Below are 27,759 nucleotides of genomic sequence, written 5' to 3'. Positions count from 1 at the left end.
CTCTCTCCCCCTTGTGGAATATTTAATGTTACAGAATATGTGAAGCTCTCCAGCCCACAAGGCAAAACAGGTGCTCACTTCAGCGTATGATGGGGAACAAGTGTCCTTCACTGCAGTTGGTTACTGCCCTCTCGTGGATGAATGAGGAAAGGGTTAAAAAGTCTGAACCTGGCTCTTTTGAATCGAACCTCGAAATTAGGCATCGATTTAAACTACTGTGAATTATTATAAGCTACACATTTATAAGCTCAGAGCAGAATTTTTTAATACAGCAAGTCATCCCAACTCGCACTGTAGAGTTCACACACACGCACACACACACAGACACACACACACACACACACACACACACACACACACACACACACACACACACACACACACACACACACACACACACATCTGCAAACTACAACTGATGATCGAAATTTCTGAAATGGAGAAAACTATAGTAAGGAATTCTGTAACCCTGTTGGATTGGGTGTTTTGTGGAAGTATCATTATATAAATGAGTGAAATGTGACAAGAAAAAAAAACAACACTCCACATCATTTGGTGGAACCATGCAAAGCTGCTTTGACTTGCACAGTCTGAGCAGGCCTAATGATTCCTGCAGGTTTAAAAACGTTAAAAGCTGTAACTTATGTCCAAAAGAATTAATTCTCTCGTCATTTTGAATGACGAACTGAGTCGGGTCAGTCATTTCTGTGTTGGTTAAGTTGTAAATAAAGGACAAACGAAACGTATACTGACTGAGGTATTGTGACTTCCTCCCACTGTCCTGTAGGTGGCAGCAGAAGGCCATCAATAACTCAAGGTTTATTATTGCGTCCATCTAAGGATGAGGTCATTCTAGTGCACCACTTCAGTACCACCAACCTGTTCCAACACCTACTACAGTAATCTAAACCAGGACTGTTAAAAAAAGATATTTTATGTAACCTGCTGCCGTCCTCACTGAAGTCAAATGTCTTAAGGCGTTAAGGGACAGCGGGAGGTGTTGGGTGTGTCTGTGGATGCACACACACACGATGTGCATCAGGGCTCTGTGTTCACATGACTCTTACTCGCAATTAAAGAAAATAAAAATCAATCACACTATGTCAAAGCTCCTAATCCAATCAGCGACAACATCGGGCACAAATGCAGATGACCACCGCGCTTTCCGATTGTCCTAATTGGATGAGTCACGCTGGCTTAGGAGAGCGGTCATCACCGCCATCCTCTCTGGACCACTTGTGCTGACAAAGGGGGGGGGGGAACGAAAACACTTGTCCTTTTCTCGGTACGCCTTTTCTCACAATCGTCAAAAATGATTAAAAATGTGTTAATTTTATGTTAATAATGTAGATTAAGTTCATCTGTTCCCTGTACATTTCTTCAGCTTGTTGGTTTCGATTGCAGTTGTCCTACAACTGTATTTCAATGTGACTGAATCGTGTTTCCACTGGACAGTTACAAACTTGAATATGGAGGCTGTGTTGGTTAAAAGGGCTTCTTATTATCAGTGTTATTTGAATCTTACGTCACTTAAAAGTTGCAAATCTGAATTTAATTGAGGTTTGTTTTTTTTGGTGCATGTGTAGTTTGTGTCCTCGTGTGACACTTCAGTCACTTTGGGGAGGGGGTGGGAGGTGGGTGGGTGTCATGTAAGGTGAAGCTGCTTATCTTAGCACTAAATAAATTGGCTCAGTGCCCTGGATGCCCCAGCGGGTATTTAAGGTAAACATCTGAAACCTCCACACAACATGGCGCGACAGAAGCGGGCGAGAGCAGGTGGAAAACATGCCCGACTTTATTTTGAAGTGCATGTGCCTATCTCAGCCCAGATTGTGTCGTATAAAATGCGACGAGTCGTCGGTCATGATTAGTCCAGATATATTAAATCCAACTGGGATTATATCAAATTGGCTCAGTGGATTCATCTTGTTAATGCTGGTGCTCCTAATGATCTGCAACATTGAAACCTTGAAAGAGCCTCAGGTATATTTTAAGCATTAACATATAGATGCCCTGAAACATCACAACCCAAATCTTTTAAAAACCAGACTGGCTCCTAATAGTCATTGAAGAACCTATTTCTCGTATTAAATTATAGGTTTTTATTCAAATTTTTTCTGATTTATCCAATGTAGGATACTAGAAGGCTGGCGCCAATCCCAGCTGAAATGTAGAAGGAATATTTACCCTTGACAGATCGGCAATCCATCGAATGGAAAACAGAGCAATTCACAGTTACCAGTGTACCTCGAACCAACAGGCCACTTCGCTTTTGCAAGTCCAAAATTCTACATGGAGTCCATCCAATGCCTGTTTGCTCATCAACAGTAAAATCCCAAGTCTTGCCAAACCGTTAATTCTAGTTTGATGTGATTCAAACCAAACAGAAGCTATTATTTGAATCTGATCCAGCTGAGATGTGAACATATACAGAGAGATCTGTGTCTACATACAGACACTAACCGGCTCTCAGACACCCTAACCCTCCTGCTATACATCCAACAGCTCGCTCTATAGTTCTCTGCAGGGGGGCAAACTGCTGCATCAGGTATTCTCTTTGATGAGATGGGAACAAAAAACCACCACACAGTGTGTGTACACCAACCGTCTCCTGTAATGTCGCGCAATAAAGACCCCCGACTAACTGCTGCCGTCAATGAATCGAAGATTGTAAAATGCTGTGCGTGTCTATGAGCATAACCATCCTGTCTCTGCCTGCAGAGAGTGAATACAGTGATGAAGATCTCGACAAAAGGCACATGCACAAGCCTGCTGTATGCTTAGCAGTGAAAGAAATCTTCACAATGACACTATTAAGAAAAACATGATTTCTACTATAAACCCCCCCCCTTTACATAAACTCATGATAAAAAAAAAAAAAAAAAAAAAAAAAAGCTATTCAGTGAAACATAAATCTACATTTTGATACCCTGCTCAGGTGATGTCATGGAGTGGTCAGTCGTGAACGCGCATTCCTGTGCACAGGAGTGGTGCGCACGCGCGCCACGCACGGGCCTCGGTGAAACAAAGAAGACGTGAAGGAGGTTGTTTTGATCCCGTCAAGGTGGAGGAGAAGCAGGAGGAGGATGGATGGATGGATGGATGGAGGTCCAGAGCATCACTTACAGGATGGAGAATCGTCCAGGACGTCTCCTCTTATCTCAAGCTAATAAACGAGGTGACGTCACCCTGGACTTCAGAAGGAGGCGTGGCCTGTGCGCCGTGACAGGCGTGATTGACAACTGGGCTTCATTAAAGGCACAATCAGCCATAAACGACAGCTCATAAGGTTCCATACTGACCTGATCTTCACTGAAAGCATTGTAAGTTTAAACTCAGATTGCGTTTGGTATTTTATAATAAATGTAATGCTTTTGAAAGAACAGCTCGGCACATGTCGAATGTGGAAGACTAATAAAGGGTTTAGTCTATTCCAAAGAAGTAAGTCTGTTTAAAATCAACAATGTTGAACTATAAAGTGTATATCAATATTAATATCTGACACTGGGTCGTAGAAATTATTTGAGGGAACACATTTTTCCTGACCGAGACAATTTTCTCCATCCCTGGTATTAACTTTAGTATTTAATTATCTCATAAGGTAGAAAGTAGTTCCCCCGTGATGGCAAAAAATCATGTTACTGGCACATGAAGCTCATTCATTTTCAACAAAGACACTATAATTGTGGTAATTAAAATGCCCCTGCTATACAATTAACATGTCATTGGACTTAATCGCTCCTCTTTTCTTCGTCTTGTGTCATGCCAATTTCGCCTGGTGCTCGTCCCCAACATGTCAGGACTTATTCCAAGCAGCTGAGCGGAGCGGAGCGCGCAGTCCACTGTGGTGTCTCTTTAAAAGGCGATCCCGTGCGCACAATCCAGGGGGCTGGCCCTTCATCGACTTGCAGGCGCGCGCGCGTGTGTGTGTGTGAGTGTGTACGTGTGTGTGTGTGCGCGCGCGCGCGCGCGCGTGTGAGACAGAGTGAGGGTGTAAGTGTGTGTGGAGAGCAAATCGAGATACAGTAGTAACCCAGAGTGAGGTGGCAGCCTTATTCCACATCGACACCGACTTGCCCTGCATTCATCCAATCTTTCTCTTCGCAGCGCACTTGAGGAGTGAAAGAAAGAAAAGAAAAAAGAGAGAGTGTGAGGGGGAGAGAGTCAAGATGGCATCTGGAAATGTCTCTGGACAGTTTGGGATCTAGTCTTCTTTTTTTTTTTTACATTACGGAGTACGAGTGGCTGGCTGTGAGAGGTATTTCATTTAATGCGTTCAGGGGGAGGATTTATTTCCCAGGGAAATTAGGTCTGGGCACTTTCTCCAGGAGGAGGATTCAGATGATTTGACGGGCTTTAGTGCGCTCTGGATCTCCTGTTAACGAGCATGTAATGACTCATTATGAATGTAAAGACCCGTGTTTTCATTCTGGACAGTTTGTGGTGTTTCTACGAGGCAGTGTTAGAGTAGATTCATTGACAGCTGATAAATACGGCAACCAGGCGTGTGTTTTAATGTTTTGTGGAAGACTTGAGAAAACTGTGTTTAATATTTCCTCGTGCTCTTTAATGTCTTCAACAGGCGTGAATAAGTAAGTTGCTGTTGGCCCGCTGGGACTCCGCTGGTGTGGAACAGCAACAAAGGACGGGAGCGCGCATTCATGGGACGCGACTTTGACAGCTCTTAATTTCTTGTCCTATAACTTTTATCATCTGACATCTGGGGCGAGACTCTTAACAGGAGCTGGGAGATCATGGCAGAGGCTCCGCTCCCCGACCCACTCCCGGACTTGGACGTGGCCATCGACCCGGACTTTGAGCCCCAGAAGCGGCCCAGGTCGTGCACCTGGCCGCTGCCGCGACCGGACTCCGGCGCGGTGAAACCGGAGAGCAATGACACCGATATCATACCCGAGGAAGAGGACGATGAAGAGGACAATGCCACCCCGACAGCCATCAGTGTCAATGGCTCCGGTGCGGCGGCAGAGGACCAGAGTAGCAACAGCCCCATCGCCGACGGAGGGCTCTCGTCCCCCGGCCAGGACAGCGGTGGCTCCCCGCTCCCCGCGCACTCCCCCTCGGCCACATCTGGCGCGCTGACCCCCAGCGGCTTAGCAGCCCCGCAGACCCCGAGGAAATCATCATCCCGCCGTAACGCCTGGGGGAATCTGTCCTACGCCGACCTGATAACCAAAGCCATCGAGAGTGCGCCGGACAAGAGACTGACACTGTCCCAGATCTACGACTGGATGGTCAGATCCATCCCCTATTTCAAAGACAAAGGCGACAGCAACAGCTCCGCAGGATGGAAGGTAAGAGTGCCCCCCCCAACCACACGCCCACCCCCTCCTTCCTCCATCAAAACAAAAACAAGAAGCATGTGGCTTGTAAACCCACTGACGCACACGCAGACGGACGTGCTCGCGCGCATTCATTTAGCGCCGCGTAATCGGGGTTTTACGCGCGTCCATTTAGGTCGTCTGACAATCATTAGACCCCCTAATTGTCATTTTAATAAGAGATGCAGATCTGTCCGAAAAACGAGGGAAAGAAATGCACTAGGGAGCCATTGAAGAACATAGATCTCTTTAAGCAGAGACACAGAGGATTTTGCATATATTGCGTGTTTGATATACACTAATTCCGTTGTATCGATCTTCAGAAATGTCACCTACTTTCAGGCAAGGCAGTGTGCAATATGTGCTCCCTGCCATCTTTTGTTTAACAAGTCTCAGGCATGACGTGACTTGATGAAAGGAATTGGAGCGAACAAGCATTATAACCTGTTTGTCTGGAAACCATTGCCTATTTCGAGTGATGCAATCTCGTTTAAGACGCTCACAGAATGATAAAATTACATAAGACAGTTACTCTTAGGCAGATAATCCAATAATGGGGCCAATGATCCGAAAGTAAACAAAATGATCTGACAGTAAATGCTGTGTGTGAATCCTGAGGGGAAAAGAAAAAAAAAACTTTTGGTGATGTGTAGCCATCTATACAGTTCAACATGTTATACTCTTGTCCATTATTGTAGTTAGCCAGTAATGACGTTGTGGCCTTTGCTACACTTTTCCATGTATACTTAAAAGTTGAACTTGTGTCATGTTACTGTAACCAACTAGGCTTTGCCCTGTTTGTCATTTGTTATGTAAACCTTGGCAGCAATCTGTCAGTCTCTTGGGTCAGGTGTGCGACTGCCAAGGTTGCTGATCCTGCCACGGGGGAATTACATAACTTCACGGTTGCCCTGAGTTTGGTGCTAGCTGTTAGGGGTAAACCTCCTTTTTGGGGGACATTGATCTGATCCCTCAAAAGTCGTACAGGCCCTGTGGAAAGAGAGGCCAAGTGGGAGGAAAACGGCACAAAAGGTCAGAGAGCAGAGATTAACATACATCAGAAGCTGAAGGACCAGTCCCATGGTGGTGTGGAGCCTATAGGCCATATTTTTTCAAGGCTTCTCAAGTTTTGTCATGCGATACGCTTCAGTGAACAGCGAGGGAGATTGCATGTGTGCCCCGACCAAGTCAAGGCTGGATTCACCGTCACCACGCAGGGTTGCTGCTCCTGGAATTTCGGGCATGAGGGCCAGGCTGTCAGTGGTTTAGTGTTACACATGGCCCGTCGGTAAATCTTGGCTGCAGCTTACAGCCAGTGCCCTCTTTAGTGTTCCTATAAAACACTCTTTTCAGGAGAGGCCTCCATTGTTTCTGCACAAACGGCGAGTGGTGGCTCTGCACAAATCGGCGAGTTTTTAATGAACTTCATGAACAGAGACCTTATATTAGCACACAACATCTGCAATTATGACTTTATGAGGACTATGCACTATTGGACACAAGAACAATTCAAAAGGTGTGTACCACGTCTCGCATAGATTGTCTACTTGACTGTCAGAACCTTCAACTTTTCCAGATTTCAGAGGCTGGTGAGCCGATGTCTCAGTAATAAGATCCAGACCTTGTCAAAAGCTGCACTTAGACGTTAGTGAAAAAGCCATGAAACCAAAGACCAACCAGAGGTTTTCAGAGGACTACGTCTATACAGATGCTTTTCCCGAGACTCTTTCCTTCTCCATTTCACTCTCGGAGACTCTTATGTTTCACCTCCACTCAGAGCCGAGTTTGAACACCTCCAGTTTTTTGCAGCTCCGGCACCTTTGTTGAGGAGATTTACTGAGCAAATCCTGGTAATCCCCCCTGGGTTTCTCTTTCTGATTCCACCTACGTCATTCTGCTTCATATCTCTGTCAGCTAACTGGCAGACTTGACATGCGTTTTGGTTTTTTGATAAGACGGAGCAATAATACTTTAATTGACCGATGAGAGCCATTGGATATGCGTTTAAAGCAGCACAGCATGAGGCCATTTACTTGTTCTTACACTATAGGTAACAGCACACTGTACAACACCTACGACTGTACTAACCCTGACTGTTAAGTACATATTTGCCCTCACAGGGCTGAGTCCCATCACTTTATTTGCAGAACAAAGCTAAAATATGTCATGCATTGAACTGCAAACATCAAGTTCATGCTCACATTCACAGACTTGTTGACCTTGGGAGAAAATTCCAGTTTTTGTTCAAATGAAGATGAGTTTGGCAGGGAAACAAGTTCATATTTTTACTTCAGGACAAAACGTGACACAGGAATTTAGGTATTTTATTTACACTAAACGTGACATAGGAATTTTGGTACTTTGTTTGCACTGAGACCTACTGAACAACACAATTTCTATTATCTCTGTCCTAAGAAACTAAACAAAATCCAAAACCTTACATTGAAAGTTTCCTCCTTTTTTTTCGTGGTACTACGTATTGCGCTGTCCTCAAGGGGAAAGCCGGCTTCGGAGCTGCTGAAATATGTGCTAAGAGGAGCTTTGGTACAGCAGGGGAGTGGAAGGCTGCAACTCAAAATAGCACCTGTAAACAGTGCATAACTGTCTGAGCGTGTGTCGTTGCATAAAAGAAAGATTAGTTGCACCTGTGTGTGCACTTTGTGTGTGCGCATATGCAGCCCTGTGTTAGTATGTGTGTGCATAGGTATTCCTGACTGCGGTGAACTTTGTGCTCTGGTGTTACTTAACCATGCTGCAATAAGCTCACCATTCCTGATAGCCGCTCTTCACAAGTTATGTCACATTCTACTTTAAGGGTTAATATACTTTTAACAGCGACGCAGAGCTATATACAAGGTACCGATGTAGTTCTCACTACCAGGGATTATGTTCACGTCTCGAGTTCCTGTGTGTGTCTTGAAACCTGCCACACATTCCCTCTCAGACAGGCGCAGCCATATTTAGTGTATTTGTCTGGTCATGTTCAGGCTTATCACCCGGCCTCATGACTGTGAGTCTCCGATGCCTTAAATATACCTGCTGCTCAAATTAGTTTTGCTTAATAGGATTTCTTCATGACCATTCCTTATGCGACAAGTGTTGAAAAAAAAGCAAAGGATAATTCAAACATGAAACCATTGAACGTATCAAAGTTTGTGTGTGTATGGGGAGGGGGGGGGGTTAATTAATGTTTGCAGGTATTTTGTGTTCATATGAAACTACAAACAGTAATCTCTGCTCCCAGGAATGAAACACGCCTTTAACTTCACAGAGACACAAATAAACACGTTAAATTGTGGAGCAACTCTGACTATTCTACACTCACACACAGATAGACAATACTCTTCTGACACACCCATCACAACGGCATCATAGCTAATTTGAGCTGGAAGTGTATGAAGAGACAACACTTCATAAAAGAAATACAATTATGTATTGCTTTATTGGAAATCTGTACTGCAAATATAGAATTCTAGATCTAAAAAAAAAATGGATTGCTTCTATCATGGTCGAGCTAAACACTTAAAGATTGTCCTTTTCAGGGAGAGTTACTGTACTGTAGAGTGTGTGTGTGTGTGTGTGTGTGTGTGTGTGTGTGTGTGTGTGTGTGTGTGTGTGTGTGTGTGTGTGTGTGTGTGTGTGTCACAATCAGAAGTCTTGGATAGAGCTGGCATGGTGCCAAACTGGAGGAACTGAACCAAAAAAGCAATAAGATGAGGGGGGTGGGGTGGGGGCAGCCAAAAGAGGAGAATGGGAGGGGGTGTAAGGGTGTATACGGGGGAGCTCAGTGAGTAAATTAATAAGCTTTGCACTAAATTGGTGTATTACATCTGCCCCCTGGCTGTGATTCCCAATGGACGAGTGTGAGGCTGCAGGGATGATGGGTTATGGGAACCCACCAGTTCCAGGTTCCCCTCCAACTCTGAATGGTGTCACCTGGAGCAGGAGGAAACCCCCAGGTCCCGTTCTAGTTTCATTTTCCAATCAATGGACACGATTTCCCCTAAATGCCAGAGGAGCTTTGTTCAATCTGAAAAGATGATTTGGAGCCAAAATCATGTGGAGCTCCTGAAGGTTACAGCCACATGTGACAGTTTAAAATAGCCATAGGCCAATAATGTTTGATTCGAGCTTGTTTTATGATTCATTTGACAGCAAATCTCAATTTCAGCTTTCCATTTTCTGTGTTTGGAATGGTAAACAGAGTGAAAGTGCCATGGCGCCATTATAAAAACAGTCTGGACTTCAACACCATGCTGCTTACCAGCAAGCATATGGTTTAATGAACAAGAACTCGAGATTATTTTGACTAGCAAACAAGCCATTTCTTTTTGACTATTTTCTTACTGCATCATGGCCACCTTTAGAGATGAACCTGACAGAAGACTTAACGAGTTGAATACTCTGAAGTGGCTTTCTCCGGCTTGCGTGGAGACGAGCTGTGATGTCGAGCGATGACGCTTGGCTTGCAGTCGGTGCCAAAGTTCATGATGAAGGTGGAGACTATAGGGCTGAGGTCAGGGCTCAGATTCTATCACTCTGTAATCGAGTGCAGAAACAATGTGTAATAAGAGTCTCTCATAGTGATAAAGACACAATATTATAAACTCACTGTTTTTGTTGGCTGCCCAATCCTTAATGCAACAGCCCCCCCCCCCCCCCCCTTTCTCCTAGAACAACCTGTAAGAACTCCATAGTTACAGGTGGCCACAACCATGACTAATATGAATGCTGATGGTGTGCAAATGAGCAGCTGATCACTGATGAGTCAACATTGTCTTCACAAGTTGTTTCATTGCCTCTAGATATTACGTAAATCCCTTGCTGCAGGTTGAAAGATCTGGTTTTGTGCAGAAGGCACAGGTTGACACTGTAAAGAGCTTATTTTCCACACTGAGCTTCAGAGTTAAAAGTCACACGATTGTCGAGGACTTGTTTATTTTAAGGCGTTGGGATTTTTCTTCAGAGTGAAATGATGCACAGATGCATGAAGAGAGGAGTGTCCACATACACTTTGGCCACATTGGGAATGTTGAGAAGTATCTCCATCTGTCGCTCGTTGTCTTTTGGTCTGTCTCTCAGTCTGTCCGTCTGACTGTGTGTTAGAGAGAAAGACTGTGTGTTATAATTAGTCTTGGATGTCAAACATGTAGAAACTCCTGGTTGCTTCAGTAGCCCCTTGTGTGTGTCTTCGTGTGCAATGAGAGCTTGTCCAGCCCATTACAAAATGGTTGTTAAAGGGCCGGACAAGAATAGCATATTTTTGCATCTTCGCCCCCTTTTCCCTTCATCATTTTCTGTGTCTTCACCGCCCATGTTACCTTCTGCCCAGTCTGTTCTCCTCAAAGACACTTCTCAATTATTCAGTGCACTTGGGATGAATTCAGATCGCTGTATGAATTTTTAAGAGCCTGTTCTTGGCTAAAGGCTAGCCCAATTTTTCTCCTTTTTCACAGTTTCTGTCTCTCCTTCACTGCTTGAGCTCCCGTTTCTCGGCCTCTCACGCCATCCCTCATTATTTTCCTGCCAGCTCCCTCATTTGTCTGGATGTAAAACACTGTGGTGAGCAAAAACAAGCCATTTCCCTGTAGCTTACTTCTGCTCCTCTCGAGCAAAATTCTTGAAATCTGTTGTGGGCTCTAATGAATGGAGATAAATCTTGGGCCTCTCCTCTCATCACAAACAAGGACTAATGGGATTCAGGGGAGTATCCCTTGATTCCTTCTTGTCTTTTTGTGGTCAATATGCTAACAGTGCAGCTTTTTCTTTGGAGCAATTTAAAGATAAATAGTTTCAAAACCTCAGTGCGGCTGAACTATTTCACAAATTCCAGATCAAGAGAGCTTTTGACTTTGAATTGGTAATAGGGCCTCCTCGCTGTGTTTTGCTTGGTTGTACATGTGTTTAAGAGACACACAGATAAAGCAAACCAGCTGCGGGTACATGCCCAGTTCTTGATAAGATCTAAAATACAAACACTTGTGTCTCACATACTGATTACATGCTGGGGGCTGGTTTGAAGTTGGCATTTTGCCCCATGCACTGTAAGCGCAAACTTCTGCAGGGCCGAGGAATTACTCGACACAATGGAAAACAGTCCAAAGATATGCAACCCTGTAAAACCACAGTGTGTCCTTTGTACACCCACGCTTATGTATGTGACCTAAGAACATAAACTTAAGAGGAGGTGGTGAGCAGGTTTTGTTTTCTTTGTCGTTTTCCACTAAGAGAACAAGCGGCTGCGATACACACTTTACAATCAATCCTCTTACGGAATCGTGATCAAGAATACATATGATCTTGTGTTCCCCCCATTTTAAAAACTAGTCCTTTAAATGTATTACTTTTCAGGCTTCAGTTCACCCTCTTAATCCTGCAGGAAGAAAATCACTTGGTAATATTGAGTTTATTACTAATAAAGAGCGTGAGTGGCAATGCTGGTACTGTCATTTTCTGCAGCCTGCATGCTAACAAAGCATGGGTGGAATTTTCCCGGGCGATTATCTGTAAATTCGTCCTTTGCTGTCATGAGCCAGAGACTCCAGGAGGCCATTGAATCACCAACATTTCTGCTCCTGCCATCAAGTCACAAAACATGTGCTCAGCAGTTTATTCAACATCAGATTACACACATCTTTAAAAAACTGTTGGTGCTGCAAACTTGTGCTCCTGTAAGATAAGTGCAGCAAAGTGCAGTGCTGAAGTCGCAAGAGGAGTTAGAGAATTAAAGGAGTCGGCGAGAAGAGCACTGCAATGACAGAAATTCAACCCTACGAAAAATAGCAATATACAGGGATCTCTTGTCACGTCAACTATCGACTAGTTTTCAAGTGAAAAGCTGAATGTTCAGTAGTGTCCTTGTAAAAAAAAAAAAAAAAAAAAATCATTACATTCCTCTGTACTCAAAGTTTACAGTTCTGTAATTCACCCTGACCTCTGACCTCTCCTGAGAGCAGTTTTTTCTCCAGTGAATAAATAACACAGAGCAGAAAATTGTAGTTAGGCAACAGCAAATGCACACTTGTCTGACTGGAAAATCATGCTGTGGACAAGAGAAACTGCCTTTTGGCTTTGTAGAAGAGGAAATGTAGGAAAGCAGCAATTATACATCCCCTCGGTGAGGACATTTTTGCTCTGAACGGGGTAACTCGCTCCTGGCCTGAGATGGAAATCTAGTGTACACAAGTGATTTAACTCTGGGCAAGAAAGGGAGTGTGAAAAATGTGAATTGAAACCTTTAAGTGATGTTCTGCATATGTGAAGAGCCAAAAGAGTTCAAGAGAAAGTATGCAGTAGTTTCCCATTTTCTCCCATGTTTTCCATTAATGGTATTATGACAATTATACAGAATATACAGTATATAAATGAGCTGTACTATGAGTAAAGAAGATCAGCGTCAACAATCAATGTGGTAAACATTTATTTTTAATAAATGCGGCAAATATTCTGTTCGTTCAGATGTTCTGAGAAAGTATGGGCAGCAAATGAAAGTCGATGTGAGGCTCAGATATAGTTAATGACTATCCAAAGTATTGCTATCCCCTCAGCTGTTGGAGATTTGTGCTTGCATGCATAAAGGCATGCATACTTGTGTCTGGGAGGGGGACTGGGGGTGGGGGATTGTTGCTAATGTGTCTCCACGGCAACCGATAACTTGTCAACCAGGTGGAGGGACGACACGCAGTTTGGGCGACAGCTGATAACAGAGTGACCCAGTGAACGCGTCTCCCTTTGCTTGCTTAGGACACACACACACACACACACACACACACACACACACACACACACACACACACACACACACACACACACACACACACACACACACACACACACACACACACACACACACACACAGCCTGCAACATGCCTCCCATTCTGCTCGTCCCTCTCAGTTTCTCTGATAACCACATTGCTGAAGTGGGCCCCATGCCTCCGTGCCTTTATGCCTCCTCCTTCTCCACCACTGTAATCCACTACCCTCATCACCACACACACACCAACATACCATGCACACACCCGTCTGTGTGTGTTGCTTAAGCCCTATTTATATTTGTGGTGTCATGTTCATATATATTTAGTGCAGAAGGTTAAAATTATAAGCAGGTAAAGCTCTAAATATCCCCTCCTCTCTGTCTGCACGACTTAATTACCCGTACTCCATCAACAGTCATCTGCCCGTGGCTCATTTGAAGTCATCATCACTGAATTTGGCTCACCAAATGTGACTCAAGGCTTTTAAACTTTAATTTGTTTTCTTCTGAGCCTGTCTCTTTCAATTACTCCACTCCACCTGTCTGGCTTCACTGAGTCTGCAAAGAAGAGCCTGAGTTACTGTTTCTGATTAACATTTCATTGGCTACAATAAAGCTTTCTGTGTAAGAGGAGAGGAGAGGAGAGGAGAGGAGAGGAGAGGAGAGGAGAGGAGAGGAGAGGAGAGGAGAGGAGAGGAGAGGAAAATATATGTAGCTTTCATACGTGTCACTTGCTCCTAAAACCAAGATTCCGGTACGTTTTCTTTGCCGAACACATCCCATCACTCACCTCTCGATCCACTCACACCCTTCCTTCTCAGTGAGGTTTACACCAGATTGATGACAGGAGATTAAACTGGGATTATGTTAGATTTGGAAGCCATAATTGCTGCTAAATTGAGCCAAACCACGTGTTTGGGTGCGTGCGTGCCGATGTCACCGGTACTTCTCATAAGTGATTTTGTGGTTCGGTTTCACAGTAGTGTGGCTGTATTGTGTTACTATGGTGGCTCTTTATTGGAAAGTATTTTCATAATCACAAAGGGAAATAGTCTGGATACTTTCCATTCTGACTCCATTAGTGTGATTATGGAACACAAGCCTTCTCTAGGCACATTTATTTCTAGTTGTTATGAAACTAATTCTAAACTAATAATCCAGTGTCATGTATCATCTGTTCAGCCTGCCAATTTTGTAGAAATAGTTAGCAGTTCTATTTTGGATCAATTTCTGAGTCAAGCGATAAAAAGTGATCACCAACATCGCTTTGTCTGACTTAGAGTTGCTGACTATGTGGGGGAGACCAAGCACACCTCGGAGAGTTCACCGGTCCATCACAGGACAAACAAACAGACAAAAGTTATTTTATCATTTTGCGATCCGGAGTCTCGGACTTACGAGTGTGGAGGCTCTCCAAGCGCGGCGACGGCACTCCCAGATTTGATAAGCAAGGACTGAGAGTGCCATCGAGCAGCCATCCTGCTTGCCACCTGTTCAAGCCGCAGGCTTTCTGTGCGGACACACAGGATTCTCTCTGTCTGTGTGAAATCCTATAGGTCAGAGTCACACATGCAAAGCGTGTCAGTTTCTGGTATGAATTACACAGCCTGAGATCTGTTGCCGTACACACGCTGGGCTCCAATGTTCCACATCCTCCATGCATCATTAAAATACAGGAATTATGTTTTCACCTCTTTCTGTGGAACTGATAATGGTTCCCTTGATTTCCCTGCAGCAAGTTTTCCACACAAAATAGGGTCCAATTTTGTGTGCGCGCACGTGTGTGCACGGGGAGGTCTGCTTTCACCAGCCAGACTGAAAGATCAAGAGTGTCTTAATCGTTCCTGAGCATCTGAATGTATGTAAATGGGTTAAACAAACAAGAGAGATCATTTCCTTTTTTCTTCTTCTTGTGTAATGTACATTTTTTGCATGGAGATCCGTGGGTGTTTTCATGCTGCCTGCCTGCACGGGAGTTTGTCTGGGTACAAAGACACACACACACACACAATGGGGTGAACTGAAGTTGTGACCCAGTGCATCCACCATTCACTTTTATCTGTTGCTTTGGTTAAGCAAAACAAATTCCATACCGTATACCATGTTGTTTCTTTGTAAAGTATCTCAGTCTTTACGGAAAGGATTTGACCTGGTGATGACAATCATGGTTATGAAACCATGTTCTTTTCTCTTTTTTTGAATAACTTGCCAGGTGTTTCCTATTAGAAACGTATTTGTGGTTTGACGGTAATGTTACATTATTGCAGTCATGTCGCTTCATCGCCCAGTCAAACTCTAAAGTTCATGACCGAAAATCTGCAGCATTCATTGCAACATTCATTTCCACCAGCTGGCAGTATACAGTACCTGCTATACTGCAGCAGACTGGTATGCCCTTTGGAATTTGAATTTACTTTTAATTAACTCTGCACATAGTAGGTCAGACCTGTTGGTCATTTGTGGATCTGCTTTCTAATATACGGCGCGCCTATCCTCATCCATCGAACAAACATCAGATATCTGTGACACCACTGCATCGCCACAACTTCAGCAAGACGAAACAGGTTTCGTGTCAAAGTACTTACTCTGACAGGCAATTAAATGCTTCATTTCTTTATCCTGTGAAATTAAATGTAGACTCTGCAAACAAAAAGAAGCATTTTCATCCCTGCATGATGAGGAATCCCTTCAAGCCCGTGCAAATCTATTCAAACCTATTATGGCACATTATCTGTGAATCTGCATCGCCACCAGAATGAATAGTTTTGCTGCAACTTATTTGTACAGGGTTATTTGACATTTACATTAATTTTTGTTTTTAATCACAGCTAAATATTACAGAGATGTTATTCTCTGAAATCCCCGAGGATTCCAGATGTTCACGTTTTAATTACAAAGCTGCTATTAATATGAAGTCTCTTCACTTCAGTGGTTTATTTTACGCCACCATGATAAAATATAAAACTTTAGAGAAATAAATGATTATCTATACAATTTATCAAGCGTTCTCCATATAAAAAAAAAAAAAAAAAGGAAAAAGTAGGTCAAGTCATAACCCAGATCATGAAGTCATTCTTTTCATTTCTGTCTTCCTCTTGTCTTATCTGTTATCTTTTATGAGGCCCAGGTAACCCTTTGTATTTGCACACCTGGGTTTTATAAGCGAGAGTGGCGGGAGGAAAGGGCTCGATAAGGGTCAGTAGTTATGCCTGCACAACACAGCCGCAGCAGATATGGGTCGATCTATTAGGCATGCGCCTACATGCATGACAGCATGAGCAGATTGTTGAAACACTCAATTGTTGGATTGTTAAAAACACACAAAACTCAACATGTGAAATCTTCTGAACTCTTGCTTTGCTCAAAGTGAAACTGTAGAGTTGGTGAAATTTGATGCTGGGCTTGTGTGCAGGGTCAAATCAACCTCAAACCGATGGAGGGGGCAGGTCAGAGCTAATATGTTGGCCCAGTAACCCTAAAAGAAAGATTTCTGTCACACCTTTCAGCCACAAACCTGCAGTCTCAATCTGAATTCAGACAGACTTTATGCTGTATGTGCACTTTTAAACTCGTTAAAATAATTTTGAAGTGACCATTAGCTTTCCTGATGCATGTTATAGAGCTGATTTTCACTGTAGCTGAAGGAAACCATTTACACGGTTGTGGGAGCACGAGGACAAGTTTTTCCATGCAAAGGTCTGAAGGCATTTGCAGCTTTCGAGGAAAACGTTGCTGAAGACATTGCGTGTCAGGTCAGCAAAGCTATGCACACACACTTCAGCTGACAGGAATGAAAGGAGCCTGCTTTTTCAATGAGCTTTTGCCTTATTAGAATGAGCAGATTTCTCTCTTCAGGTATCTTTATACTGCCCTCGCTCTCCGTCTCTCAGCACGCGCTGTGTTTTCCTTTCATCTTATGTGGGTATCTGGGCAGAGAAAATGCCTAGCAGTGTGTGTGTGTGTGTGTGTGTGTGTGTGTGTGTGTGTGTGTGTGTGTGTGTGTGTGTGTGTCTGGTTCGGTGTGTTTTATTGCTTATGGGGGCATGAAATCGCTCCAGAGCCTCAAGGCACATTGGGCACCGCTCTGCCCAGACACAGCCTCTTCCTCTCCTTGTTTGTTTGTTTTTTGTTTTTTTAAACACACAGATACCTTCCTTCATCTTCACCCTGTGTGTCAGTGTGTTTATGGGCACATGCATCTGTGATTCCTTTCTACTGCTAGATGTTCCCTCCATTCCCACAGCGACCTTCATCCCAACCAGCGAGCCATCTGCCCATCAATCACTCCTTCCCTCAGTGCTGCTGAGGAGAGTAACTGATATCCAGAGACACTGACCTCCAGACCTGGAGGGTCTCAAAGTGTCTCCATGGCAAGGACAGAACACAGACATAAACACAACACTTGGATGGAAAGACGACGGCACCACGTTATGAAGAAATACACATACAGAAAACCAGTTTGAAGCAGCACCCAGTAAGGGGGACATTCTCCAGTGCACATTTCTAATTTCCAAACTCTGCTCCAGGCATTTGAATGTGTAGGAGCCCCTGATATAGTGAGGCCTTTGTGCTCATTATGAATATATATATATATATATATATGTATATTCATTGTGCTCATTATATATATATATACACGTGTGCGTGTGTAGTAGTAGTAGTAATATAGTAATACTGTATGCAGAGGGGGCTGGGCTACGTAAGGAAAAGCCCTGGCCTCAGCTGTTGTTGTACATTTCCCCCCAGAGAGATCCTCACTTTCGCTGCACATTTCCTTTCTGGGGAAGCCTTCAGGTCAACGTGACGAGTCTAGAGCCACAGCAAAAGAGAGCCAGAGTTGAGGAGACGAAAGTGGGCCCCTCGCTTTTCTTTTTTTTCTGCCTTCATCCTCCTCCATGTCCCTCCTTTTTTTCTTTTCTTCTGTCGTTCTGACAACATACTGGTTGTGGTGGTGTTGGGGGATGGGTACGTACAGTGGAGGAACTCGTGATCTGGCTGGAGTCAAGTGAGCAAGACAGTATGTGCAGTCCCACCCTTGTACACTGTTACTATCTATGTCGGAGGCTCCACGCGCTATAGACAACTGCAGGCATCATTTAAAAGATACACAAACCAACCCTGTTTAAAAAAAAAAGAAAAAAACAGCTTTGCAGCTCTTCAACCAGTTGATCTGACTCCAAAGTCACAACATACATGATTGTTCACAGGTAATGTGGGGAATTTATGAAAAGCTAACTCAATGTAGAAAAAGTTGAAACAGCTGAAAGTATTATCATAATCCATCTGAGGATTAGGTAAAACATTGTCTTACACCGACTCCACTCGTGTAATCCCAGTGCTCGGCACACAGGCTGGTGTTTTGTGACTTTTTATTCCGAGAAGTAGCAGAGGTGAGGGCGCCGCCGCTAACAATTGTTCGACCTGAATGCCGTAACGTTCCCGAGTGTTGTCCCACGCCCTCGTCTCAACACGAGAGCGCTCTTTAGCGTTGCAGCATTCAGACTGGAGGGTCGCACCGGCCCTCTAACCCTCTCACTTTCACAGTACAGTATAATTATCTCAGACCCCCCCCACCAACCCTCACTCCAGAGAGAGCTTAGCCAGTTGAGTGCTTTTTTTCCCCCCCAAGTAGACGGGTCAATATTGGTCAGGAATCCATTTTCATACGACCACTCGAGTCAATGTGTGTATTATTCATGAAGGCCCATCACCCCTGATAGGCTCGGCCGTCAGTTGAAAAAGGAGGAGGCCCGTAAATCCATATCCAGAGTGTTGGCTCAGTGTCGGGAGCTGCATAAGCCTCCATCTCTTCAAATATGGGTTAGTGTGCCTCGCGGTGCCTCTGCACGCCTCCCCACACCTCCCCACGCCTCCATCCTGCCCCCTCTTTTTCCTTCAGTTTGCTCGACTGAGCCGTTTTATTGTCTCGCTTTTCCTTCCTTCGCTTGATTTTTGCCACCACAGCAAAACACTGCCACACAAAGAATAGAATAGAATAGAATAGAATAGAATAGAATAGAATAGAAGTGCCTTATCTGTGTTTCAGGTACATGCTTATGTAAGCTTTTCTCTTACAGCCCGGGGTTAGTTGGCTGCAGGATGAACTTTCCACGTTGCTCCCTGCCAGCAATGCCCTCGTCCTCTGCACAGCGGCATTGTGCAATCAAAGCTGTCAGTGGGTAGTTTAGTGTGTGCGTGCGTGCCGTCTTGCAGATATCAACAATGAATCTTGTGCACTTGTATTGATTATTTAATCTGATGCACAGTGTCAGTGCTGCATGCATGCAGTTGTTCTATGCAGGCGAGTGTCTTTATACGGACAGTTTTGACAAGTCATCTTTTCTTTTTTTCAACTGTTGTCATAAACACTTTCATAATTTATGTGAGTAATATAGGTGAGCAATCTTTCTTTCATAGTAATTATTTCATTAAAACACATTTAATGTATGTTCAAGGGGAAAACCTGTTGAACATTCATGTTTCTACATGCTTGAACAGGGTGCACTGATTCCTCGAAGGTCTCCAGCATCCTGAAATTGACCTTGGTTGGCCTTCAGCCCATTTATAAGTCAACAGAAGTCCTTCATGGTGAAAAAAAGAAACACATCCCTTTCCTATTTGTTATTCTCTTAAAGATTTCTAAACTTGTAGTTAGAGGAGTTAATGAGTTTTACTGTATTTCAAACCTTCCATTGCCTTGGTCATAAATAGTTTTAGCCTTTGCTGAGCGATATTTAGCATTTTCCTGTCATACCATAGCGGCTCAGGCATCATCAGGCCTTAGCGAATCAGATCTGATACCGCTCACATCGTCATTGGTGGATTATGAGGTTTAGCAGTTAACTGCTAAAAATATACACAACACAGGTCATTGCACCGTCATTGAATCAAAAACACAAACTGTCAAATGCTGGTGAATGATCAAATGACAAACTGTGACTCTTTGCGGAGCAGTGACGGCTCAATTTAATAGTTCAAACCTTGGAAGAGGAATTTTGAGACAGGAATTTAATTGCAGACATCGGGTTCAGAAAAAGCTCCACTGGTAAACGAGCAGTGACAATATGAGCAACCGATTGACTCTTTAGTTGCTCGGTGTTAGTCTTCATCTGGCAGCCATTGCAGCACTATAAAAAAGTCATCATGAGTGCAAACAAGAAAGAACCACGTGTGTTCTTGAGCCATTTCCCTCCACTCGTTGATTTTCTATCTTTTCACCCTTTCCTCCGTTTCTTTATTTCTTTTACTCGTTTTTGGTGGTTTCTCATCCGTCAAGCGCACCCTTTCAGTCTCAGTCACTCTCCCTGCCACTGTATGATTACTGAAAACTGTATGGAGACAGTGCAAACGCTCTGCCAGAAGTGGCCGATGCCATTGGCTGGCTGGCACTCCACCCCCACTTGTGATTGGCCGCAGGCTCCAACGTAAGATTCAATCAGCTGGGAGGAAGTGTATGTAGGTCAGTGTGTAGTGATGTGAGCCTTCCCTCTTTCTATCTCTCTCTTTCGGTTCCCCTCCTCCACCTCTCCGGTTTGGCGAACCGGCTGTTGTGTTAATTGGCCGCGTTCCAACTTTCAAACCTGGGCTCGAGGCAAGAGAGAGAGCAAGAGAGAGAGAGAAAAAATGGGGGGGGGAATAAAACCGGGAGGTTGAAAGGGAAAGGGAAGTTGAAGAAGCGAGAAAGAAAAGGGCAAAGGAGCGTGGGTGGGGGAAGGGACTGATTTGACGTGGGGTGCCCTGTTGCACTCAACAGTGCAATAGTAGTCAAACAAACACATGCACTATCCAAGCAGACACCTCCTGGCGAATGTAGTGGACCAGCGTATTTATTTTCATTCTGTTTGAATGTTTGAAGAGATGGAGCAGCGAGGGACGGGGAGAGTACCATGAATTCATGAATAAAACTGATGAAAAAAAGTGGCGGACTAAACACAGATCCGATGTTTCTTACCGAAATGACATGGATCACGCGGCAATCTTACTGTGTTGTTGTCCGCAAATGACTTATACAGAGGAGTGTTTGGTTATCTAATCAGCTGGGCTGTGCCGTTGTGGACACAGAAAACCCATTCATATACACAGCAGCAGCTTACCCCTCACGTCCCATTACGAGCAGAGAGCGCTGCCCAGGAAGAAGCCATCTCAATGCTTCTGCACTCGGCTACATCGGTGAATAATTCACACTAACCCAAATTCTCCCGCAGTATCTACTCTACCCCCCGAAGTGCACACGCTTACACACAGAAACACACACACACACATTCGAGCACCCCCTCCCAACCACCACCACCACCACCACCACCACCCACCCCCCGTAAGTGGTGCTCCCAAGGCGTTGCCCATAGTAGAGTAACCCAGACAAGCAGACTGTGAAAAGCAGACAAAATAAAGTCTTGTACACTTCACTTTACTACTCCCTCTGCACCCATGTCTGTCTGCATACTTCACATTAAAAGCACCCTGCAGCAGTTTGTGTTCTCTGCAGCCCTCCCTCTTCGTGTCCAACTGTCTCTCTCCATCTACACATCTCACCCTCTCACACCCGCTGCCTGCAGTTCCTTTCATTATCCAGGACAGTAACCTTCATTTCATTTTGGACCTGGACCTACCCACATGAGAGAAAAGTACATTCCTGCCATTCTGACCTTCTCTTATTTCCTATTCTGAGATTTTTCCCCACTCGTGCCTCAGTCTTCTTCTCTCTCTGCCCTATCTTTGAACTCATTACAGTGGATATAAGCGACTCTACCCCACCCAACCACACACAGTATGACTTTAGCCTGACTTTAGCCTCTCACTCAGCCAGCCACTGACCCACTTAGTGTGGAATAGCGCACCAGACGGACAGTAGGTTTTTTTTTTACTCCGGGGTATTCTGGGGGAAAAACCAACAAAAGATACACACACACTGGCACACAGTCACATATGTATGTAGATGACGGTCTCACTCAGCTATGCTGGCGATGGAACACAAACTTTGTCCTACACGGAATACAGACTGGTTTACTTACCATTTTGGAAACTACGTGTTTTCTTGCGTAGACCTAAATAAGGTTATACCACGGCCATGCCTGTCCATTAAAACTAAACCTGGACTTAGCAGGTAATTACGTTACTTCAACATTAGGCCTGAAAATGTTCCTTTATCGTGTATCACTAGACTGAAGAAGAATTAACGTGTATGACGTTTATCATAGGATGGACTTGCATTGATTTCAGAGTCTTCAAACCTGTTCTTAGATCAGAGCCTCATAACAGCCGATGAAAAGTTTCTGACTTTTCATATTTTGACCATGCATAGTCAAAGCTGTATCACGACTCCATTACTCAAAACCTCAATACATGTTTTGTCTCCCGACCTGTGTGATGTGATAAACAGAGAGAGCATAGCCTACTCTAGGATGAGTTACACAATCCTCTTGTGGACAGAAAACATGAAGGTCACACTGATCGAGTTATGGCAACAGCCAAACCTGCTTATTGGACATATCCTCTTTCTCACATCATGAGCTGTGACTTAAGACTTTTGCAGGCAAGATGGGACAAGTCATTATAAAATAACAGATAACAAATAACTCTGGGGTTCAGATAGCGGAACCTGATCACAGCTGACAACCCCCCCCAGATGCAGGAAGAAGATTCAAATCCCCTCACAGAAATAACCCACAAGTGGAACCTGGGTCTTCTTGCCATGAAGACGGGGTGCTAACCGCTACACCACCATGCATATCCAGTAACATAACTCTTGCTACACTAAATCAGATTCAACTTAATTTTCCTTTGTATAAATTTGTGGTTGTAAAACAGCTTCGGCTACATTACTGCCATCTCCTGATCACACAGAAATCCCGTCTTCCTCGGTGGAGGATCATTTTTCACACTTTCAATGCTGTGGCATGGCAGACTGTACATGGTGAAACCATCAGTTCTGCTTCACTACGACAATTGGAGTTAAGGGTTACAACAATATTTTTTAATACTGTACAGTGCGTGCCTGGCTCTATGGTATGGTCAGACTTGCAGTATTTATTCAGTGATCTGAACCCAAAGAATCATATTCAAGTGAAGTAAACTTTGTGAAAGTGCCCTTTGTAACACGGGCCCAGAGGATGGGTTAAACGTATCCAATATGCTGTGAACCAACACCATATGTGTGTGTTAGCTACCGTGATGTACGGTATCTAACGTGCAGCCCCACCTTGAAACTCAAATACACGCTTTAACGAAATGTAGACGCCACGGAAAACTGAAGTGGTGCCGAGCGTTTGTTCGGCGGCAAAGAGAAATGTTCAGAATCAGATTTTTTTGATATTACTTTTATGGAAGATGCAGGGCCGCAGTAACAGCCAATTCAGCTCTTCTTTTCTCGTCCGTCTCGTGACTGTACCAGCGAGCGACAGACCGACTAACTCACGTTACTTCACCACTTCCCTTTTCCTCCGGTTATTTCTGTCAGTTTGAGGCTGCTGACTGCACGTGCCACACCGTTGTGACTGGTGCGGGGTCAGCATGCGAGTTCAGAGGAGGTTTGCGCACGAGACACCTGAAACCACTTACTTCCAGGAGACTCCTGTGTAATTATTATTATTTTTTTATCATTATTATTTTCCGTGATTACCTCTTGCCCCTGTCGACACTTCCCTACCCTCCCTGCTTTCTGTCAAGGCTTCAGCTATGTGAACTTGCAGCATGACAGGCATTCATGTGCAAGCTTTTCATTACTGTGTGCTTGTTTGCATCTGGGTCAAAGCGCTGTCAGTCAGCTCTAAGGTGATGCCTTTCAGCGGCGTCCTCCACGAAGAAGTCACACACTCCTCAGATCAGTGTGAGTGTGGTGTGTGTGGACATGTGTGTCTTTTTTTATTAGCATGTAGAGGCCGCGGCGTGGAGCCTCTCAGAAAGAGGCCCGCTCTGCTCAAAAGCCTGTCAGCGCTTTCTTTCTCCCTTGTTTTTTTCCTTCAACTCTTCCTTTCTTCTCCTCTTTTTTGCCCTCTCTGGTTTACAAGGCCTTCGCACACAAGCTCCAAAGGATTACCAGACACACCCCTTTCAGGAGCACTGAGCCCTACAGCTCCGCAGTAACCTCATAGTGTGTGTGTGTGTGCGTGTGCGTGTGTGTGTGTGTGTGTGTGTGTGAGTGAGTGGGATTGGAGCGAGAGCATTTGAGATCTCACACTTTCTGCTCTCGTCAAAGAAAAGAGTAGAAGAAAAACATAAAAGAGAGGTAGATGGAGAACAGTTGGGGCTTGTGGAGGAAGGAGGAGCAGATTGAGTGATTGTTGCTCACCAACATAGACAGCGGGGAAGTAAAAAAAAAAAAAAAAAAAAGAGGGAAAGGAAAAACCCAGAACAGAGTTTTGGCCTGCAGCCAACAAGTGCCACCATGCAGCTTTTGTGTGGTTGTGACTTAGAAAAGACCTTTCAGAGACGGGAAGAAATGAGTGGGAGATTTCAGAAAATACACAAACTGGCAATGAGAGAACACCAGAAGAGAAAAAAAAGAAGGAACAAAATAGGAGGAAAAATCATCACAAAGGAGGAGACGTAAGGGAGAGGGACAGACGAATAATGAGAAACGAGAAAAAAAATAGGAATGAGAAAGAGGGCTTAAACCAGACGATAGAGGCTATTCCATGAGCCTGTACAGTAGATTAAAGAGATCAGCCCAGAGCGTCACTGTTCTGCTCGTCTGCCCCTCCCTCCCAACAGGCTTCACAACGCCTAAAAACTCAAATTAGCATGAGAAACGTTAGAAGAAAAAAAACTTCAGTTTCCATACAGGCAAATTTGTAAAGCTCAAATGGAATGTGTGATTTTTAGCAGTCTACATTAAAGACAACATTATTCTGTCCGTCATCTAACATAGACCTCTGGTACTTTGAGGAAATAAATAACTAAAGCAAACCCAAGGTTTAGTCCTTGAAGTGTCACTTTGCAGTCCCTTGTTTTACACGGGGTCAGGGAAAGTGGGCTGATGTCAGAGCCACAGACTGGATATTGCGGGGGGACGTCATCAGCGGATCAGATGAGAGGATTACCTGCCTCTCAGAGGCTGGTTTCCTGTCATGCTTGCACGTGCTCACATTCCTCAAAACCCCCGTCTAAAACAAACAGCAGGCCGGTGGCCTATCAATAGCTGGGTAATATAAATACAAAACGCAGAGAGCTGGATTGGAAGGTGAGCCGAGGCCGAGGTGGTGTGGCGGCGACGGGGCGTCAGCCATTCAACAGTTGCTGCTTACCTGCCTGCGTGCGTGTCGTCATGTGCGCGACACGGCCGTGGACGGAAGGAGCCTCGGTAAATATGTTAGTGGCCTATTATTATGGATGAAATGGAGTGCTAAGCTGTGAGCGCCTCAGAGATCCTGGACAAAGAGGAGGATGTAGGAAGGCAGCAGAGGGCCTCTTGTGTCCTCGCTGAACCCGCTCGGCTTTGGGTAAACTGTGGCCCAGATGCTCAAGCTCTTACCCCCAAATAACCCCCCTATAGGAAGGGGGTATTTAAGTTCACACCAGGCTTGGGCTGGAAATAAATACGGCGACCTGATAACAATATACAGTCTGCTAATGAAATTCCACCAGAGTCACCATGGCAGTGAAGTTCCAGCAGTGAGGGACAGAAGAGAGGCACAGGCAGCATTCACATCCACCCAGGCTTTAAAAAGTAATGATACCTCTCAGGATATGAAGATTAATAATGGGTTTAATTTGCGTTATTGCTTGTTTCGTGAGAGAAACAGCTTGGTGTGCAGGCTGTGAAGATTTCGTTGGCTGTACACTCTGGATGAAAAGATGCTGGCGAGTGGGCGAATGAGGAATTAGTCCCTTTGGACAAAAAAATGCATAGCTTAGAATTCATTTCAGTCTGGTTCATAACCTTTTCAGCATGCTCTCTTTCTTCCCCAGACTTCCTGTAATGTTTTAATCAAAAAAATAAATAAAAAAACCAAAACAAAATGCCATGAAGCCAGAGCATATCTGTGGCACACTGGAAAACCTTAATGATGTGAGGACGAATCAAAAACAAGACACTGTACCTTGTTTGGAGTGTATTTCAAAGCAAATACCCAAAATACAAACATGGGCTTCTTTTATGTGCTGCACTGTGCACCCTCAGGTGGCTGTGCTTTTCATGTGTCTGAGTTTGTGTCCTTTGTCAAACAACCACACTCACAGTCACTCAACGTTTTTACTTCGGGGAGATTTGCTTTCTTTTTTAATGCTGCATTTAATTCTATTTCAATATGTTGGTTTTTTGTTTTTTTGTTTTGTAGTGTAAAAAAACTTAAAGATGTGTTTATAAACCTATGAAAACATGAAAATGAAAATCATTCAATAACAAAATGTTGGGAAAGGAACTACTAAACAAACAAACATACAGTATAACTGAAAAAACAAAGGAGGTTGTGCAGACTTAAGCTGACACAACAGTCTGTCGTCTGGCACCTTGACTACATCATCATCATCATCATCATCATCTCCTTTCACATTGATTAATAGGCTTATCCCTAGCATTCTACAATCACGCAAATAGACTAAGGTAAACTTGTGTCCTCCTGTTTGCAGAAACAAACAAACGCATGAGAGCACCTTTGTCATCTGGCATGATTGCACTGGACAAACGATGAACAGATACACTTAAAGAGACTGCTGAAGTGGGTTTTGCGGTCGCAGAACAATAGGTTTCCTCGTGAAAAAAAAACATTTCAAAGGATCCTTTGAGATCTGATTGAAAGGATGTGATGTAAGCGGAGGGAGACAGGAGCCGCAAGACAAGGAAAGAGTTAAGGACAAGTCTGAAACTTGACTTATGAATACAGCGGCTGTGATTCTGGTAGCATTTGATTGTGGCGTCGGCCGAGCGAAACACCCGAGACCATGGTACGAATGTACATAAACGGTCCAAATCCAAGTTCAGAGTGGAGCAGAAGAGCAAAGAGTGAAGGCAAGCTGCTCCCCTTCCTTTTGTCTCGACACAGGAAATCGCGTGACTCCTCTGAGGAGCCGAGAAAGAAGCTCGCTGTTGCTGGGGGAAAACTCTTAGAGGTGTGTGTGTGTGTGTGTGTGTGTGTGTGTGTGTGTGTGTGTGTGTGTGTGTGTGTGTGTGTGTGTGTGTGTGTGTGTGTGTGTGTGTGTGTGTGTTTGTTTTAGCATGAGGGGAGCAACACACACACACACACACACACACACACACACACACACACACACACACACACACACACACACACACACACACACACACACACACACACACACACACACACACACACACACACACACACACACACACAGAGTGTGAGCATATGTGCGTCAAAGACCTTCACCGTCACCTCGTCCCTACTTTCTCCAGCTGCTCAGCTGGTGTGTGTAGGAGGAAGAGAGCTGACATGCCGGGAAGTGCAGACATCAGCAAAAACGCACACACACATGCGCGCGCACGCACACACACACACACACACACACACACACACACACACACACACACACACACACACACACACACACACACACACACACACACACACACACACACACACACACACACACACACACACACACGCACGCACACACACGCACACCAGTGGGTAGATCAGGTCAGGCGAGCGACATTGAATCAAACTGGAAATGCTGTACCGCTGTTTTATTACTCTCGTGCTTTTTTTTAT

The 27,759-nt window shown here is 44.4% G+C and overlaps 1 protein-coding gene across 1 annotated transcript in view; it reads left to right on the top strand.

Annotated features, from left to right (window-relative positions):
• Window positions 1-4,039: 4,039 nt before the first annotated feature.
• Window positions 4,040-27,759, top strand: part of foxo3b (forkhead box O3b) — a 41,440-nt gene continuing 17,720 nt past the window's right edge. Inside the window, exons 1-2 of the mRNA XM_080513759.1 lie at window positions 4,040-4,258; window positions 4,583-5,312. Coding sequence (XP_080369885.1) covers window positions 4,755-5,312 — 558 coding nt within the window. The 5' untranslated portion in view covers window positions 4,040-4,258; window positions 4,583-4,754. The remainder of the gene's footprint in view (window positions 4,259-4,582; window positions 5,313-27,759) is intronic.

The sequence above is a fragment of the Blennius ocellaris genome, assembly GCF_963422515.1.
Source record: "Blennius ocellaris genome assembly, chromosome: 18".
Classification (NCBI taxonomy): Eukaryota; Metazoa; Chordata; class Actinopteri; order Blenniiformes; family Blenniidae; genus Blennius; species Blennius ocellaris.
Note: the sequence above shows the minus strand (reverse complement) of the source record. Positions and strands in the feature narration are given on the sequence as shown.